The sequence below is a fragment of the Myripristis murdjan genome, chromosome 22 (genome assembly GCF_902150065.1).
Source record: "Myripristis murdjan chromosome 22, fMyrMur1.1, whole genome shotgun sequence".
Lineage (NCBI taxonomy): Eukaryota > Metazoa > Chordata > Actinopteri > Holocentriformes > Holocentridae > Myripristis > Myripristis murdjan.
In genome coordinates, this window is record NC_044001.1 from 6,875,168 (window position 1) to 6,893,817 (window position 18,650).

General features: G+C 41.8%; 1 protein-coding gene across 3 annotated transcripts; it reads right to left on the minus strand.

The window, feature by feature from the left end:
- Positions 1-561: 561 nt before the first annotated feature.
- capn3a (calpain 3a, (p94)) lies at positions 562-17,299 on the minus strand. Of its 3 annotated transcripts, none has more exons than XM_030045069.1 (21): positions 16,961-17,299; positions 16,178-16,247; positions 14,132-14,250; positions 13,281-13,414; positions 12,271-12,439; positions 11,273-11,356; positions 11,081-11,175; positions 10,858-10,935; positions 10,478-10,638; positions 9,671-9,840; positions 9,253-9,264; positions 8,781-8,989; positions 7,079-7,115; positions 5,744-5,854; positions 5,294-5,351; positions 4,409-4,473; positions 3,935-4,003; positions 3,652-3,730; positions 3,032-3,148; positions 2,588-2,646; positions 562-1,619 (listed from the first exon to the last, which is right to left on the minus strand). In XM_030045069.1, the coding sequence occupies exons 1-21, from the start codon at positions 17,210-17,212 to the stop codon at positions 1,593-1,595; spliced, it is 2,175 nt and encodes a 724-aa protein (XP_029900929.1). In that variant the 5' UTR covers positions 17,213-17,299; the 3' UTR covers positions 562-1,592. The 3 variants fall into 3 exon arrangements, with proteins under 3 accessions (XP_029900929.1, XP_029900928.1, XP_029900931.1); XM_030045068.1 differs by having other exon boundaries at positions 5,777-5,965; positions 7,052-7,115; XM_030045071.1 differs by lacking the exons at positions 9,253-9,264; positions 9,671-9,840; positions 10,478-10,638; ... (6 more) ...; positions 16,178-16,247; positions 16,961-17,299 and having other exon boundaries at positions 5,777-5,854; positions 8,781-9,142.
- Positions 17,300-18,650: the final 1,351 nt, after the last annotated feature.

The window sequence follows — 18,650 nt, forward strand, 5'->3', positions numbered from 1 at the left end:
CATTTTCCTGTCTTTGACTTTCCTTCAGTTGTTTTTTTCTTATTTAATATTCATCTCTTTATCACAGGGTTCCCACACTCATGTAGACATCAGTGTCAGGGAGTTTTCAGTTTCACTTTCAAGGTCGTGTTCACGATAATCACGTCAGGGCTCAGTTTATTGATTCAAGGCTGACAGAGGTCCAGAGGTCCTGAGGCATAGTGAGGAATTTATGTGCTATATTTTAATAAGGCAATCAAGTACTGTCGAGGCCACCCAGCCACTTTGAAAAACTCTGAAGGTTTTATTTTTCTCAACTCCACAAACTTTGAAGGATTTTCTAGGCCCTTGGGAACCCTGTAATCACTCAGTCAGCTAACTTTAAATTTTCAATTTATTAGACAAATCATATCACTGGGACAAAACCTGCCCTGCTAAATGTCAAAACTACTGGTAACGCAGTCAAACCAATAACTACACAATTATTTATTTGATTAAAATGGTTAAAAATGCAGTACACTCATTCGACCAAAGCTTTAATAGGAAACCACAAAAAAGCTGAAGTCCAACCCATAAGCCATTTTCACAACTCCATGTTAAGAACCTAAAAGTCGTCTGCTCCACAGTTTTGGTCTTGCAGCGGAGAGTCTCTGTTCTTGGCACGTCGCGGATCTCATCCATCCACATGCAGAGCTGAAACACTGTCAGACTGTACAGTTTGGAAAGAGTTAGCTGCTGGGGAGGGGGGAGGTCAGAGGGGGGAAGGGAGGGGGGTTCCCACTGGTTGGAAGACCTGAGTGTTAACACTGTGATCCTTTCCCACAATTTTTACAAAGTTCATCCGTTGTCCACCAGAGAGCGCTTATTCAATGGAATGGGATACGAAGGGGGCTCGTACCACTTTGGGTTTGGTTTTATTGTTGGCACAAATGTAACAAGGGTTGGAGGAGTGTGTCAACAGCTACAGTTATCCTTTCCCACAATTCACCGGTTGTCCATCAGTTAGCCTGTTCACTGAAAGAGGGCACTTACAACTCAGTGCGATGCATATCAGAGATGAAAAAAAAAAAGAAAAAAAGATAATAAGGAGCAGCTGAAGGAGCAGATTACAACTAGAGCACCAGGCAGATGATTAGTCAGAGAGAGGGACAGTGAATACTACTGTACAGAAAAGGGTGACTAGGAGGGGCTCTGTGAGGTATCGTGACAGAGAAAGAGAGGTTGTGTGTGTGTGATGCCTGAGAAAATAACGGTACATGTGTGATATGGGAAGGATGTGTTTTGTTAAAAAAAAAAAAAAAATCAAAACAAGGCTGATGACTCAAAGGAGACTGATATTTCAGCGATACTGGGAAGACAAAGGGCAGGAAAGGAAAATGTACGGGGACTGAGGAGGGGTGGGATGAATTGGGGGAGGAGTGCTTGTTGATCGGGGAACATTTTGCAGTGGAAAGAGCAGAGCTGCTGTTGGGGGTCAGGGTGGGGGGTCGGGGGGGGTGGAGGTGAGGTGGATGAGAGCTAACGGTGGTCGGGCACAGTGAGTAATGAGGTAAAGGCTGGCAGTTCTGGTCCTCGAATGGAGTGGAGCTCACCTGGGAGAAGATGGGCATTCTCTAGGCATACATGGTCAACTGGAGCCACTGTGAACACACACACACACACACACACACACACACACTGAAGTTCAGTAATCTTTGCTTCACAACATCTACGGATCTATTTATGTGGAGTGTTTTTGTTTCATGCAATCTGAATGAGTGTCAACGTACTTTTCAACCCCACCAAGATAATATTTCAAAGGAAAAGTCTGGGCTTCTAAAACTGTACATACACTGTGGGGGGCTAGGGATGCTGATATCTGATATGCCAATATTTTATCTTTCGCCTGATTGCCAATATATGCACATATTATTATTTTCCTAACTCAATGCAGAGAACAGCAACTCTCTCCTGCAGTGGAATTAACATATCACTATGGCTACTCTTATTGTGAAGGCCCACTGGCAGATGCAGACATCAAGTACAATGCTTTTCATAATGTAATTTAGCCATAATTAAACTGTCATCTTATCGGTCTGAGATATCGGCAGAGATTTTCATTTCGGGCGCATAGCGATATTTCATTTTAAAACTTTTATCGTCCGATACGGATGATGTGCTGATATTTATGTTGTGCATCCAAACAGACAGGGAACCTTTTCCTGCTGAGGAACACCAGCACACTGTATCTATCCATACCCAGTCGTTACAAATTAGAGGCGGATAGATACAGTTTGCCCGTGTTCTTCGGCAAGAAATAGTGCCGAAACAAAACTTGTTGCCCTGAAGGCTGTGGGTTATGTCGGGTATCGGAGTAAAGGGAGACAGGGAAGGTCTTGGCAGATGGGAAATGTCACTTGGTGGGTTTTGTTGGGTCTGGAAATCAAAGCAACCACCGTTCCTATAAACTACCAGGTGGTTGCCCATGTTGGCCTGTAGATCTGCTGCCCGAGCAAATGAATGCATGTCTGTACTGTAAGTGTCTGTGGTGAAAAACAGACTCAACGATATCCAAACCTGCGGCGCTGCAGGCCCTACCCTGTGGCTCCGTTTAGTTTGCAGCTCTTACCTCCAGGACACTGAGTCTGATGGTACCATCTCCATCCTGATCAAAGGCCTGGAACGCCCCTGGGGGAAAAAAAAAAGTTACATGATACTGCAGCTCTGCTTGATTTCAACCCAACCTCATCTAAGACGCTATTGTTATTGATATTATTGATATTATAATGGGTGTTTGTTGTTAAATCTGTTTAAACTGTATGGAACTGCCAAGTAATCCATCCAAAACTAATGCTTGGGACTCAGAAAATGCATCCTACATCATTTTACAAGAAGCCAACTGTTCCACCTTGTGTGTCCTTAAACATGTGGGCCAGTAAATGTGAAACACTGATGCGAGGCTGGGAACTGTCAGATCACTGACACCTGCTGGAAAACACAACCAGACGCTTCATGCACGGGGTTTCTCCTCTGTTTGGCAGGGAGTGTGCGGCGGCGTGCGTCCCACACTTACTGAACATGGCTTCGAGCCGAACCAGACAGCTGATGAAGCTGTCGAAGTCGATGTTCATGTTCTCGTTTGCGTAGCGCATGGTGATGATGTCGTACAGCTGGTTGTTGAGACGGAAGCCTGAACGGGACAAAGGACACATGACTGTACAGTGACAAGAACAGTTAGAGGATCAATTCAGGTTTGCAAGTCCGTTGGCAGCACAGACCGTCAGTGATGAATATCATTTAGTCAGGCAACAAATTTGGATGAAAAATGAGTCACTGTTAGGAAAAAAAGTGACACCTACTCTCACCAAATGTTGAATAGCACAACAGTAAACAAATGATGGTCCTTTGAATAAGGAGTGACAAACTGATGTCACTTTTCAAGATTATCCTCTATACTAAAGAGATTTGGTTTGGACCAATACATTTGTTTATCAAAATATTGAGCTAATATACTCAATTAAAATCGGATATTAGCAAGTCACTGTTTTTCCATGCTTAACACTGGTTAAGCATGGAAAGCCATTGAAACCCACATCAAGCAAGCCCTATTAAAGTTAGCAAATGTGGAAAGGACTCCCTCAGGTGTTTTAAATATTAAATAAGACGCTGTCATCTTCATGCAGCCGTCATTACCTGCATCGTTCACGGCATTCCTCATCTCATAGCTGTTGATGCTACCAGTCTGGTCTGAATCATAGTGCTTAAAGATTCCCTGGAAGAGACAAAGTGTGAGTTCCGTGTAGCTGGTAACATGCATGTCATGTCTTTCACAGCGGAAGAAAACGTGGATGTAAGCCTTAAGTTTACACTTAAAGACTGCATGTGTGATTGTAGATCTAACAAGTAGAGACGGGGGAGGTTTTTGCACCGGACGATGAAAATAAAACTGGAGAGAGAGGGGAAGCTGAATTCGCACCTGCCACTGTTTGATCTTGTTCCACAGATGTCTGAACTCCTGCAGATTGAGTCTGCCTGTCCCGTCCATCTAAACAGAGGCAGTTAAGACCACAATCGAAGTCTGTAAGTCCACGCTAACTCTGAGAGAAGTGCTGAAATCTCCACGTACTCTTCCATGAGCTCAAAAGTGACATTTCACTTACCACTGAGCCTGTTTGCAATTACAAATTTAAGAGTTGGCAGAGAAAAACGTCCATATAGCCAAAGTGAATACTCACTTCAGGCAAGACTGCAAGAAGTCAGAGGTCAGCGGCTATCAGAAGTGTATCGAAAACCAGAAATCATGAATGTAAAGGTGAAATATCACTTTAGATAAGGTGACACAGTGGGGTTTAAGGCATGCGGAAGTCCATCAGACGCTGCCATGGGTCTCGGCGGGTTGCGCACGCTACAGACAACACAGCCGGCCCGATGCACTCGATACAAAGGATACGTCCATCAGAGCAATCATGCTCCTGCAACTCTCCAGGCTGAAGCCCTCTGTGTTCAGGTCCTTATCTGCAGGAGGAGCAGAGACACCGGGGGAGAGGCACGAGTTAGAGACTTCAACACCCCACCAAATAGCAGCTTACCTCTTCAGTTCAATTCAATGTGTTTGCTGTTATAACAGGATGCTAAGGTGGGACAAAACATGAGGAGGGGTCATTTAAAAGTGTAAACCAACAGGATATCGGTTAGAGAGACAATTTTATTTGATGGGATGGGTGAAGGGGACGAATTGTTTGTGATGATTTGTGATGGCTTTACCATTAAAGACTATTCATGGGGACTTTTAAGGGCCAATGAAGACTTTTATTTCTACTGCACTGCTGATGGTACTGCCTCCCTGAATCCTGGCTTTCAAAAGTCACTTCCTGGCTTGTAATCTATTTTGCAAACACTCTCCTCCTCCCACTGCTTTGTATTTCCAGTGCCAGTGAGTTTAGCAATGTTGCTGCGATTCCTCCTGACCACCATTTCAGGTAAATAAAGGTCAGATTACTTAAAGCCCCTTGAATGAGAAATTATACATCCTGACATAAATGTACATATATGGCTAGTTTTCTTTTTTTTTTTAATAGACATTTACTGCTGGTTGGACTCTCTTGTGGCTCAAATCTCCCTTCAGTATTGATGTAACTGTGTATTTTCTTTACAGAGGAATATCATCAATGCTTGGCTGCAACTCCCTCCTCCACCTCAGTTTGCCGAACTGCCCTGCTAAATCTTTATAAATCGCGGAGAACAAAACCGAAAACAGTAACATGTGATGCATTTGAGCGTTGGCAAAAACTGTGGGGAAACACACCGCCAGCGCTCAGTGTGTGACCGGACTTACGTTTGGAGACCACTCTGTTGAGAACATTCTTCAGTTCGTTGGCTGTGATTTCCATTTCCTGTGAGAGGCACAGAAGGGAAGGGAAGGGGAGGGAAGAGTTGAAGAAAAGAGAGGGGGAAAGTGACTGAAACTCATCTTTATGCATACAAGACACACACAAACACACACACACACACACACACACACACACACACACACACACACACACTCATACCAAGCCTATTATGCTTTTTGCCAGAGGGAATAATCATTAAAGGTCATGCAAAAATAAGCTGACAGCTAGAAAGAGACAATAAACAGTGTGAGCGCAACAAAATGAAAATCTGCAACTAAATTTACTGATTTGCAACCTCATTGCACCGCTCAGTAATCATCTTGTTCCATTTTACCCTCCATCATGGCTGCTTGAAATTAGATATTCAAATTGAGCTAGTGTGAGCTAATACACACACACACACACACACACACACACTCTGTACTCACATCCCCGGCTATCTCCTGAAAGATGGTCCGGAACTGCTGGTCCTCCTCGCTCTCTTCCCCCGCCGAGGCTGGAGCCGGCTGAGACAGCGTGAGACCGCAAAGCCGAGGGAGAGGACGAAAAAGAGGACACAGACATGGAAAGAGGAAAAAAAAAAAGTGGAGATCAACTTCTTTTTGCACCCACACTTTCTGGATTCCAATAAATGTTTGCTTCGTTACGAGTCACTGTGAATACTGCGCATATTGTTTTGCACTGGTGTGATCCAAAATCCATTTGCTGTACAAACTGAATATCATCCATAAATATTTGCCACTGATGGTCGTGAATATGTTGGCTGGGAAACTGGTTAGGATTATAGTACAAAACAAAGCAGCGCTCTCTTCTAAGCCCTTCAGATAAAAACAGCTGTGTGTTGTTGAGAGGAGAGTCTCTGTTTGCAGAGCGTGATCTGCAGTGGTTATTGGCTGGGATGAAAAAAAAAAAAATACAACAACAATACAGTAAAGGCCGGAGCAACTGATGGAGAGTGTTAACTAGCAATGTGGACAGTTTTGAAGCCAACATGGCTGCCGCTGAAAACTGCAAAAGGCAAAATATCCTCTGCAAGTTTACAACTCCTCCAAGGTGCACGAGTGAAAAAAGAACCAAAGCAAGCAAAAATTCATCATAACATTAAAACATTGACATTAAAATTATAGTTTCAACTGTTCTCCAAGAATATTTTGTATATTCTGTCGATGTCTATGTATATATCTGTATCTATACACTCAGTGGCCACTTTATTAGGGCCACCTGTACAATCTAGTCCAACCTAATCCAACTGTGGTGCCATAAAGTTTCCTTTCCTGCTGCCTATAATGTTCAAGTTTTCTTTTTGTCACAGTAATAGAGGTGTTCATTCACTTCTATGTTTGGCTTTGAGCTCATAGTTAGTGCTGCTGTTGGACTGGACTGAATTTTACTGTGATATGTTTCCACTATTCTGTCCCCCTCATTGTATATACATAGGAGGGACAAAAAATTAGAAACACCTCTCAAAATAATGTAGTCCAGTACAAGACCTCTGCAAACTACAACCCCAATAATAAACACAAAATTAAATTTACACATCCCCCACAATGTCAACACAAACCGAACATTATAAACTTTCTTAAAACATAAAATTTATGGCACAGTTGTTCCAGTGAACTGCATTACACTGTACAGGTGGACCTGATAAAAATATTTTTGACATTTTTTTTTCATTGCTTTGCCAGTGAAAACAATATCCAGACTCGGGTGCAGAGAGGAGAAAAACTCACCACTGGATGATCGGCCTCGATCCTGTTCTCTATCTCCCTGGGTGAAGACGAACAAACAGCAGTCACCATGGTGACAGTAACAGGACCAACCATCTCATCTGGACCATAAGCCTATCCTGTTATCACTCTAACAGCCAATCATTAGGTTACGTTTGTCTGATATTTAGCAGATACGTGAAAAAGTCTGATATCGTGAATCCGGTCATGTGTGATGTACATGGCAATTAAATGTATCATTACACAGTTTCTAAAGGCTTATGGTCTCATCCCCAGTAACAATCACTTAAATGGCAAAATGAAACCGCAAACTCTTACCGTGTCACAGTCTGCTGTGAATAAAATGTGTTAGTTTACTACCACCTGTTGCTTGATCCACTCAGTTTGTTTTGCTCCTGAATTTTCTCCTTTTTGTTGATCTTGCTCGCCGCAGGCCTCCTCTCTTTGCTTGCTCATTTTGCATGAGATGGGACTTTGTATCAGATATTTGCAGATGTAATAATAATAAAAAAGATGTAATAATAGCCTATAAAATACTACTAATAAAAAGCTCCTGGAGGAAACTCTAATTTGAGATAAGCCTGAGTTGTTTTAACACCCTCCTGGTACTCCAAGTAGGTTAAAACTAACACTATTACTTTATAATTATGCACTATATAATTTGTTATAATGAGCCAGGTGTGGCCTAAATCCAAGTGTGGTTTCTCAAAATCTATCAAAGAGGGCTGTTTGCTGTGAACATCCAATCCAAAGCTATCTTCCAGCCACATTTCAGTCCGTCAGATCGCCGGTCAGCTCAGCACGCTGTCTTGTCCTCCAGGGCAGCGGGCAGCGCAGGTTTTTGAGGCTGGAGTATGTGGTATTTAATACGCTGAAAGGAAATGTTTACCGGAGCAAGTCCAAATCGGTAGCCACTTGTCCTAAAAAAGATTCCATAACAGCTTCGAACTGGGGCCGATTTCTTCCAGCTCTACAAATCAAATCGCCGTTAAAATTGTTTGTCCTTGGTGGTTTTCATCTCCCAATCCAACCCCCCAAATCCCAACAAACAAACCCCACCCCAATCACAAACACACAAACCCACACTGTAAAATGTATAATACACAAAAGGGCAGATAATTTACAGGTAAAGCTATTTCCTATGGGCTGACTGAATATTACTAATTTGCATGTTAACAAAATAAGACTGGGTATTGTTGTTGATATTTTTTGGTCTATGTGGATTCTAATACTTTGATCATTGATCATCATCAAAGTAAAATATTGTAAAATGTTACTTTTTGACCCTTTTTTACTGAATCAATGCACAATTCATTTTGCAATAAGCTGATCTATTTTCTATGTCGCATTTGCACATGCAACTTGCGCAAATGCTACATTGCTTTTATTTTCTCAAGAGAAAATTATACAAACTAAAATACTGGATCCAGGAGAGGCCAGCAAGGTTTCTGATACTTTTCAGTATCTTTTGTTACTTTAACATCAGTACCATTACGATAGCGATCTTCTTATTTTTATTTTTTCAATACCCAGTCATTCTGAAATACATAACAACCTCAGCAGAATGAAATGAGCATCTGATAACTAAACAGAGGCAGCTGTAGCTCCATGTTATTCTAAAGGGGGTACAAATAATCGCTCGTGCCCTCCTCCTCCAGCCCAGCTCGCCCTCTGCAGGCCACCCTGCTCTCCCTCACCCACTCACTCTGAGGTGTTCCTTTTTTCGGAGAAGACGCGCAGGATGAACTCGCCCTCCTGATGTGGCTCGTACGTGGAGGGGACGATGACGTACTCCCCGGGACTCAGGCGGAAACGCTGGGTGACCTCCCGCAGGTTGATGTAGGACTTGCAGCGAGCCTTGGAGGAGTTGAAGAGGAAGAAGTCCTTCTGCATGTGCTGCTTGTTGCCATGCATCTGCAGGGGGAGGAGAAGATGGAGAGGAAAAGAGTGGGAAACTGCCGCAAGTGGTTGATTTTTTATGATAAAATGATGTCTGAAAACTAATATATATATATAAAAAAAGACAGACAAATAAGACCAATTCACTCATGGGTTATTCACAGCCAAGATTGTTGCACAAAAAACTCAAATGTTAGTATTCAAACTTGGAGATATGGATGTGAAAAACAAACGTTCAAGGTATGAAATAACTTGCAAAGTGATGCTCCATTCCTTACCTCTTTTGGCACCTACAGGCAGACAGAGGCAACGTTAGTGTTTATGTCAGATGGGAACGCAAAAACCAAAAGCACATTGTTCTTGATGTTAAAACAACACTTTGTTCATGCCGTCAAAAGACTGGAAGACATTCATCGCAAATTAAAGATAAAGTCAAAGGAATATTCCAACGATTTGGGCAAAACACACTTTTCCTGACTTTTTCTGACCACTGGATGCACAGAGGTGAAAATGTTATCCTGCATCTTGTCTCAGTCTCATTCGGAAAAAGCCTATTTTGCCCAAAATGTTGGAGCAAGTTTTCTGTATGTCACAACTTACCAGACACTATCTGAACTGTCCGGATGTGAAAAAATATAAGATATAAAACAAGCTCTAACACTGATGTGAACATTCAGCGGAAGTGTAATGTGACACCTCGTAAATGGCAAATCCAATGGTGAAGAGGTTGGCTCCCATCTTGCGCTCTTTCCTCCTGTTCTTCTGCATCAGTGCCACCACAAACGTGCAGGCCACCTCGTTGTCCTCGGGGTCGTCGTCCTCCTCCAGCAGACGGAGGCGGTACTGAGGGTTGGTCCAGAACGTGTCTGCAGGAAAGTTTGCAAGTATTCCCACGGGATTTTCAGTACAACCACCAGTAATTTGTAATTGTTTAGATTTGTATTTTTCTGCATCTCTGCCTTTTTCTATTCCTCACCATATTTGAATATTTTAGAATAGGTATTTATATATGAAGAGTGATGGTCTAATTATAATTCTTTCAATATATTTACAGCCATTTTTAAGGAGCGGAGGTAACTTTGGTTTTCGGTTGACAAAATCCTTCATTGCTTCAAAATGAATCATTTAATGAATGAATTCATCTTCATTGTAGTTTGAAATGATTTGTCCACCATTTGGAAACATGAACGTGGTCATTTTTTCAAGCAATAGAAAAATGAGTGAATTAATGCATGAATGAAAAAGAGTATTTTTATATTAAGAGACCATGGTCATTTTTAACAGACAGAAGGGAATTAAAGTTGTAACTGAACTAACAAAAATGCTTTTTCAGACAATATTATATATTTTAGAGATACAGAAAGATAAATGTTGCACAGGAGTACACTGATTTTCCAAAGTTTAAAAAGTAAGGCAAGTATGCAAGACTTTTTTTTCTATATGGCATTAAAAAAAATCAACTTTGAGAAAGGCATCAACTTCTTGTCCTGTCGCCTGAGGTACCTGGGTAGTTCCTGCAGCCTCCGGCGGAGCAGCCTCTCACCCAGCGGCCCTCGTTCACAGAAACCGTCCACTTGTGGATCTTGTCGTCCTCCAGGGCGTCCGGGGTTAGGTTGCAGATCTCGATCTTGGTGTAGTTCTTCTTGAAGTCCTCGAACGACATCCTGGATGGGCACGGAGGAGACAAGGAGAAGATAAAAATCTCCACATCTGCCATTGATTTCCTCAATTAAGGCTGCATAATTTAGCAGATTGAGGAATACAATATTCTAACGCTTCTCAGTGGTCTCTGATGTTGAAAAGATCCAAAATTTTGCTGGTTTTGTCCAGTTAGGCATTTTCATTTTTACAAAATTCAAAGGTAAAATACAAAAATGACTCACCAGAACTCTCCATCCTCGGCGTTCTGATGCTGCAGCTTCTCTTTTTCACCCTTGGACAGGGAGGCCCACTCCTTAGAGCTTTAAGAGAAGGCAGGAAATAAGAAGAAAAACAGAGACATACTCTGATGCTATGACCCATTATCACCATTATCTCACTCGAGGTTCTCTTTACACTGGACCAAAAAGGAGGAATTAAGCGTAAGATGGTTAAAAACACACTCACTTGTCACTCCAGGGCCCGTTCCACTCCACTTGGCCCCACGGGTTCCTGAGACGCACCAGACGCACCTTAGAATCTTTGTGCTGGGACTGTTTACACTGGAGACACAGAAACAGCACAGATATGAACGTCCTGTCACAGTCCTGCGAGCACAGACATGTTTCCAGCGTCTGTGATCCCAGCGGCCCGTCTTACCTCCTCCACCGCGGTCACAGAGTAGGCGTGGCCCTTCACCAGTCCTGTCACAGTGCGAGTCTCAAAGCGAGCTGGAACCAGGGACTGGACATTGCATGAAACACAGAATGAGTGCAAACAGGGATTAAAAATGTTCAGAGGAAGAAATATTGCAAACACATCCAGTATTTTGTTCAAATCTGACTTTAAATCTGATTTTGCTGAAACTGACCTTTTGGTAATATCTGTGTAACAGCATTTTTGTGTCTTTTTCTTTGTAATCATTATTCTTATGATGTTTTAATTGGTGTCTTGATCATTCTGTGTAAAGCACTTGAAAGTCAAATTTGATTGCTTGATTAATTGAAATATTCAAATCTCGTCCTCCGTTGCATAAGTTGAGTTATCTTCTCTCAAAACCCAAGAAAATGCAGCTCTAAGAGACCATCCTGATGCTATACCAAAGAGGGTTGCACAATTTTTTTTATATAAAGTCTCAGTGCATTTTTAGGGATCTACTGAGTCATTATGGGTTTTTGGAGGGTAGTACTTTTGGATTGAAGCTGTCAATGGGTGTTTATTTGGGCTAAGATCCAGTCAAATTAGTCAATTTTCATACCAAATGAATTCAGAATCTTCAGCATAGTATTAGATATTAGCATTTAGATAAACTGCTTTGAAATCCATGCAAGGTAAGGTAGTTTTAGGTTGTTTAGCAGCAACTTAAGGAATATTTCATACACAATATATCCAAATTATATCCTGACTTGCATCATATTGGAGATGGATGGGGCTGATTGGCTGATATCTAATCTTTATTTAAAAAAGTAAAAACAGTTTGGCTTGGTATTCCAGGAAACCAACAGCAGTCTCAAAATTCCCAGTTCAGAGACTGACAGGCACAGAGACGGCAGAAAAACTTACATCATATTTTTTTTTAACACAAGAATCACAGACTTTCTGTATATATTACAGCCCTTGCCCTTTGTATTGTGCCGAGATGAAACCATCTGACTCACATCGATGGAGCAGCCCATGAGGGAGCCTCTCTCCAGAGCTTTCTTCATGATCTTGTAGAGCTCCTTGGGGGCCTCCTTCATCTCATAGAACTCAGTCACTCCTCCGGTGAAATCCTCCATGGCCTCGGTGGTGTTTCCACCCTTCAGGGCCTCGTAGGAGCCGTGCAGCCTGCATGTGGAGAGGAAAGTCACATCTACACTCCCCGTGGGCTGAAGGCTTTCAGCTCCTGCTCTTACCCGGAGTGAATTACAATGAGTGCAATAGAAGAATATGCTTAAAATCCTAGAGCGCAAATATTCTATAATTCAATAATGTGTTATATGTGCATATGTGCAATATGAACAGCATTTGTTCACATTATTCATTAGTCAAGAATTATTGTTCATTAATAATTGCCATGCAGAATAATAAGTGGAGATTTGCTCATTTTCTGCTTAAGAAATAGCCCGAGGCTGAACCCTGTGTTCATAAATGGGAGTCAGCACAACAACGCATAAAAGGGAAATGTAAAACAAAATGAAATAAAATAAAAGCAAAAAAGTAAAATAAAAGAAAGAGGAAACAATATGTGCCTGGTGCAGAGATATAAGCTCTTCTATATTCAGCTACAGAAGCACAAACAGGAACAGATTAAAATGATTTAAATGCAGTTGCAAAGGGGACGGTCCACAGCTTTATTATGATGAGGTAAAAAATGATGAATGCTAGTTAATTCTCAAAGAACATAACTTATAAATGCCTCATCAATTTAGCAAAACTCTTTTGCCTAATCATAACCTAAAATATATGGCTATTTTACTCTGTTTGTTTTTGTGTAGATTTTATTTAGAAAAACTGGATTCCAGAGACCAGTAAGTGTTATGTTAATGTCATGCCGGAGTTCACACAATGATCCTGAGGGGTTTTTATCCTTCCCCAGGCCTTTATTTTACATCAGCAGACAGGATGGTGTGCCCTCCCTCCCATCTGAAACTGCATGATCTGCCGTTAATGCGTCAAACACACTGACTTGGCGTAGGCCTTCTCCAGCAGCGCGCTCCAGAACTCGTTCCTCTCGGCCGACTTGGTGAAGACCAGCTGGTTGTTGAAGGTGGGGATGCGGTCGTCGATGACCACGTCGACCCAGTCGCCATAACGCCAGAACTACAGGACACGCAGAGGGACAAACAACACTGAGGATCACATAACTACAAAATACTTGTTTCATTCTTGTATTCTTCACCAGTTTTTTGTTGTACAAGTTACAGTAACCAGAAGTCCCAGAAACAAATACAAGGCCTGTTTCCTTAATGCATTTGTTTAGTGCTTAGGTAATGGATAAAATTATGCAGTTATAATTTTCATTACTGATTATTTCAGCCATTTATCAAATAAAAATCCCCAAAATTTGCTGATTACAACTTCATTAAGATCACTAAGCTGCTGAGATATGTTGGCTTTCATCCATAAAATTAATACGTTTTGGCTGCTAGTCAGACTATGGAAGCAATTTGAAGACAATTGCAGTCTGCATTTTGTGGTCTGCTAACTTACCATAGGATTTGTCATTGTTTTTTATTTTTATAGACTGATTTATAGAATAATTGATTATTTCAGACACGACCAACACCTTAATCGACAATGTAAATAATCATTAGTTCCTCGAGTGTTTCTACACACTTTTTCAGACTTGATGTTGTGTTATGTTTAATGCCAGCACAGTGAGCAGCACAATAAATTGAATCTGGTGTACACACAAGTTTTGATGGCCTCTTTAAAGTAAACCTGATCTTGATCCTCATTACAGCAAGAGGATGAAATGCTGAAGAGAAGGAAGGATGGGAAATATATCGTTGATTGATGATAACGGTTGTTTCTGACCTGGAAGTGGAAGATGCCGGCGTAGCCCTCTGAGAAGCTCTGGTCCTGAGGAACAACTCTGTAGAGAAGCTTCTCATTCAGAGTCAGACAGGCGATGGCAGCCAGCAGCCAGCAGTCGCCTGGACAGAGGAAAAGAAAACAGCTCATTCATTCATTCAATTTGCTAAACTTATTTTAGGACAACACACACCGAAGTCACAGGTTATATAAAGAAACAATGTCCTCATCAGGTAAATGCATGAATGCCACAATGAAAATTTCACTTGGGACATAAAAGTGATGATAGTATGTGCACAAGCACACTTTAATCTGAGGGATTACACTGCTGTCAGTGACAGCAGACAAATTGGTTAGGTGGGTCAGGGATTTGGTGCTGATTCTAACGACAGGACTCTGTGACATATTGTTATTATATTGATATTGTGATACAAAGCGAGTTATCGCCTGTATTTTCCTGGTTTTAAAGGTTTCAAAGGCTGCAATAAAGTAAAGGGATGCAATTTTCCATCTGATTTGTCATCTCCACAATGATTGTTTATTATTTTTTGGGTATAAATATCTTATGAGAGCACCAATAGCCAATCCATCATAATCTTGAAATCAAGATATTTGGTCATAGATATTGCAATGTTTGACTTTTTCGGTCAAATATCACCGATTTAGTACAACAGATTTGGCCTGAAATCTACCGTATTTGGTACAACACCACCATTTTCCAGTGCCGATTAATCTATTCTTTTTAGTATAAAAGTGGACTTGTGCTGTTTTCAGTATAATGTGAAGGTTCAATCTGTTCCAAAATGACTCACAAATCCAGACTGATTCCTCAGTTGCATGGAAAAGGAGCGAAATTTGAAGTGTTTTGACACTTTTGCATGTGCTAAAACTGATACTATAACCGGCTGCAGCTAGAAACCTTTCAAATTTATCACCTGGCGCTCATTCAGCAAGGAGAATAATTGCCAAGGCCCTCGCTGTACCTGGACCATTGTGATTTCAACAGAAAACAACAACAAAGACCAACGGCAAGTCCTCTAGTCCCTCATTTTTGTTTTTTGCCGGAGGAAAAGACCACCTCTGGGTGCTGACGTGTGTGTTTTCTGATTGTCCAGGTGTGCGGCACAGAGTTAGCTGCTCGGCCGGGAACAATGTAAGTTTTTCAACAGGGAGCGGCCAACAGTGTCTGCCTGGACCTTTGTCCCTTTGGTCCCCTTTATTTGCAGCCTGGATGGGACAACAATGAGAAGTGCTGCTGGTTGGATTCCCTTCCGAAAGAGTAAGCATAATATGGGGAGGCCGTGTTTGGGGGGATCGATGGGTTGCTTGCTGCCCTGTTATCCCCATGTTGGCTGAATTCACGCAGTGGTTGAACACTGTATGCATGTAGAGCGATGCTGCATGTGTATCTCTGTATACCCTCTGTATGCCTGGCATGGTCTCATCACACTGCATGTAGGCCTTTCTGGTGGTCTAAAATGAAACACCTATTTTGTAACAAAGCGTTGTAATTAACTTGTTTGATGTGCCTATTTATCCTCGACCTGCCTCATCTGCTTCAGTTTGTGATTTCCTACATTTCCCAGAATGACTTTCTCCAACCAGCAAGTTAATACAACACTAAAAACCAGCAACACAGGCTCACAAATGCAAAGTACATCACTTATAATCACTCATTTTCACTAGTATTTAAGTGTGTCAGGGTGGATTTTCCCTTTAAGGGCCTCTTTTGTTTCACTTTGCCCTTCCACAGACATTTAGTTCTAGTAATTATAACAAATATGGGTGGGGTTATCACAGTAGAATTTAATTTTAAATATATTAAGTAATCAATGAAAGGTCAACTCTCAATTGCTTCCTTATTGTTTGATGTCTAAGAAAAGTAATCTGAATTATTCGTCATTCCTTTAAATTTCAAAGGCTAAATAAATAAATAAATAAAACTGCCTGTATGGACTAAACTGAATGTGAAGGGGTGCCACTCCTGATGAACATGCTGGCATGTTGTTGTTATTAGGTAGTATTGCAAAAATAACAGAGATATTTTACCAAGATCTCCCTGGCAGATGTCTGTCCTACTGGCTCCTCCCACAATGAACTGAGGGTTCTCACAGATTTCCTGCAGACACAATCATAAACACAAAATGGAGGTAACTGTAGGTTGCAAACTATTACAAATTAACTATGAGAGATCTGTATTTGTCAGTGTTTGTTTGAATCAAATACAAGTTGGGGCAAAATTACAGGGATGAATAAACAGGGAAAAAGCAAAGCATCACCGATGATGTACTGCAACATGACAACAACAAAACACTAAACTCTGATACAGTGTATATTATACTGGAACTATGCTCTGTTTACACTCGAAAACAGCTTCCACCAGCCTGGCTGTGTGGTCAATAAAGAATCTGAATCTGAATCTGAAGTCTAAGGTGTTAGTAAGCAAAGTGAATATGAAACATTTACATTCTGATGACATTTTCTAATCATCTATAGGCATTCTGACACTTTCAGGTCTTGCAGCCATAACACGACTCCAATCCATCCATGCAGGACCACAGGGGCCTCTGTTGACATCTGCATCTCCAGGTAAAATCCCACAGAGCAGGGGGGAGAGGAGAGATGCTTCCCTCCTCAAATATTAGTTTTCAGCATAAGATAATCCCTCATCAGGATGAAAAAGGGCATGCTGTTACTTCCATGCACAGGTTTGACGTTGCTGTAAACTGAAGATTACGTCCCACCTCCCACACGTGTGCTCCATCCCCTCTTATTTAACTTTGCGACCAACGCTCCTCTCCATGTGCCAACCCCGTCTAACTCCCCTCCTACCTTGGGCCTCTTCCAGACGATGTTCTTGACCTTGTTGGACTTGTGCCCAAGCTCCTTGTAGCCCAAGGACTCCACGGTGGCCTGGAAAGTGTCATCCTCGAACAGGCACTTCTTCTGAAGGCACTCGTGTTTCAGGGTGTTGAAGTCCTGGCCGCTGAAACGAAGGGGCTTGTTGAGCGACCCTTCCCCGTCTCTCCTCTCTCGTTCCCGGATCAACCGGTCACAGAAAAAGCCAGACGGTGTATAGGGCATTTCGTCTCAGCTGATTTTTTTTTTTAAGACTGGCTTTTGCCACTTGTACTAAAGTCTTACAAGCCTAAAAACCCTGGCATAAATCCAAACAGCTAATCTCTGATTGGCTCTTTGTTTGTGTGACGTCCCCCTCCCCTTGGCCGCAAGGTAGGTGCAAAAGCTAGGTGTGAAAGAGACATTCACTCGGCATGCATTCACCTCTGCATTACCATGCACACACACACTTACACACACATACACACACACACAAACACCCGCACACATGTACACATAAATGTCTATTTGTTGCGTTCCCATTGGCCGAATGAACAATGATCTTTCCCTGGCTGTAGTGCGTCTGTGCCATCATTGTTAGGTGACACAAAGGCCAGTGGGCCGTGCCACGGCCATGTAAAGAGTGGTCGGTAGATGCCCTGCCTCAGCAGAAGGCATTCAACCCCTTTAAACCTATTCTCAATGGAGCTCAGCATTGAGCAGTCTCAGCACAACGACAGCAGGCTAATGCTATGGAGAGGTGTATTGTCCATTTTTACCACTAGTGGGAATAATACAACTTCAGTTGGTTGTTCTTTGTGCTATGATACTGCACAGATGAGCTGGTGTGAGGCAGACACATCCACTCAGGCTCAATGAGGGATTTAATCCCAAGAAATAAACGGTTGCTATGTGATGTCACACCCCAAAACAGCAATCAAAACACTTGACTGTGGGGTTGCCTATATATCAGGCAGAGTGCCTATTATTGAATATATCATATTGGTCAGTAATGTGGTACGCTGCCAGTATGGAGGTTCATCCCCACATTGGCTTCTTAAAAACTGTACACCCTTTAAGATTATTTTCTATACACACTTCATAAATTGACTCACTTGTAAATGAATAATAAATAATAAGTAAATGAATTCATCATGTAAAGGTATCCCAGATATTCCCCTGCTGCTGAACAGGTGATACAGGTGACAATGCCTTGAAAAAACAGAGAATTTCATCAGTCTGGGTTTCAATGGAGTGTTTTAGTGCCCCATGTCGTTCTAGATGCTGTTTCAAAGGCATTCCCTGCCTGACTGGAATATTATACTGTGGGTAACACTGAATACCCATCATTCTTTGGCACCAAAAAGAATAGATGTTAAAAAAATAAATAAATAAAAAAAAACATGCTGAAGGTCTGCACAAAATATCAGCTACCAACAGCCCAACAGCACCAAGAGCCAGGATCAATAAGTAGCTTTAGTGCAAAAATATCAACATTGGACTTTAAAAACTCACATTGGTTGATAGGAAACAAAAGCTGTAAGCACAGCACTGTCTTCTCTTGGCAGCAGGTGGCCATGAAACTGTGTTGTGTCAAAGCACACAATGCAAACAACAACAACAAATAAAAAAAAAATAAAAAAAACACCGCCCTGCCTTACTTCTACAATATCTTTACCTCTAC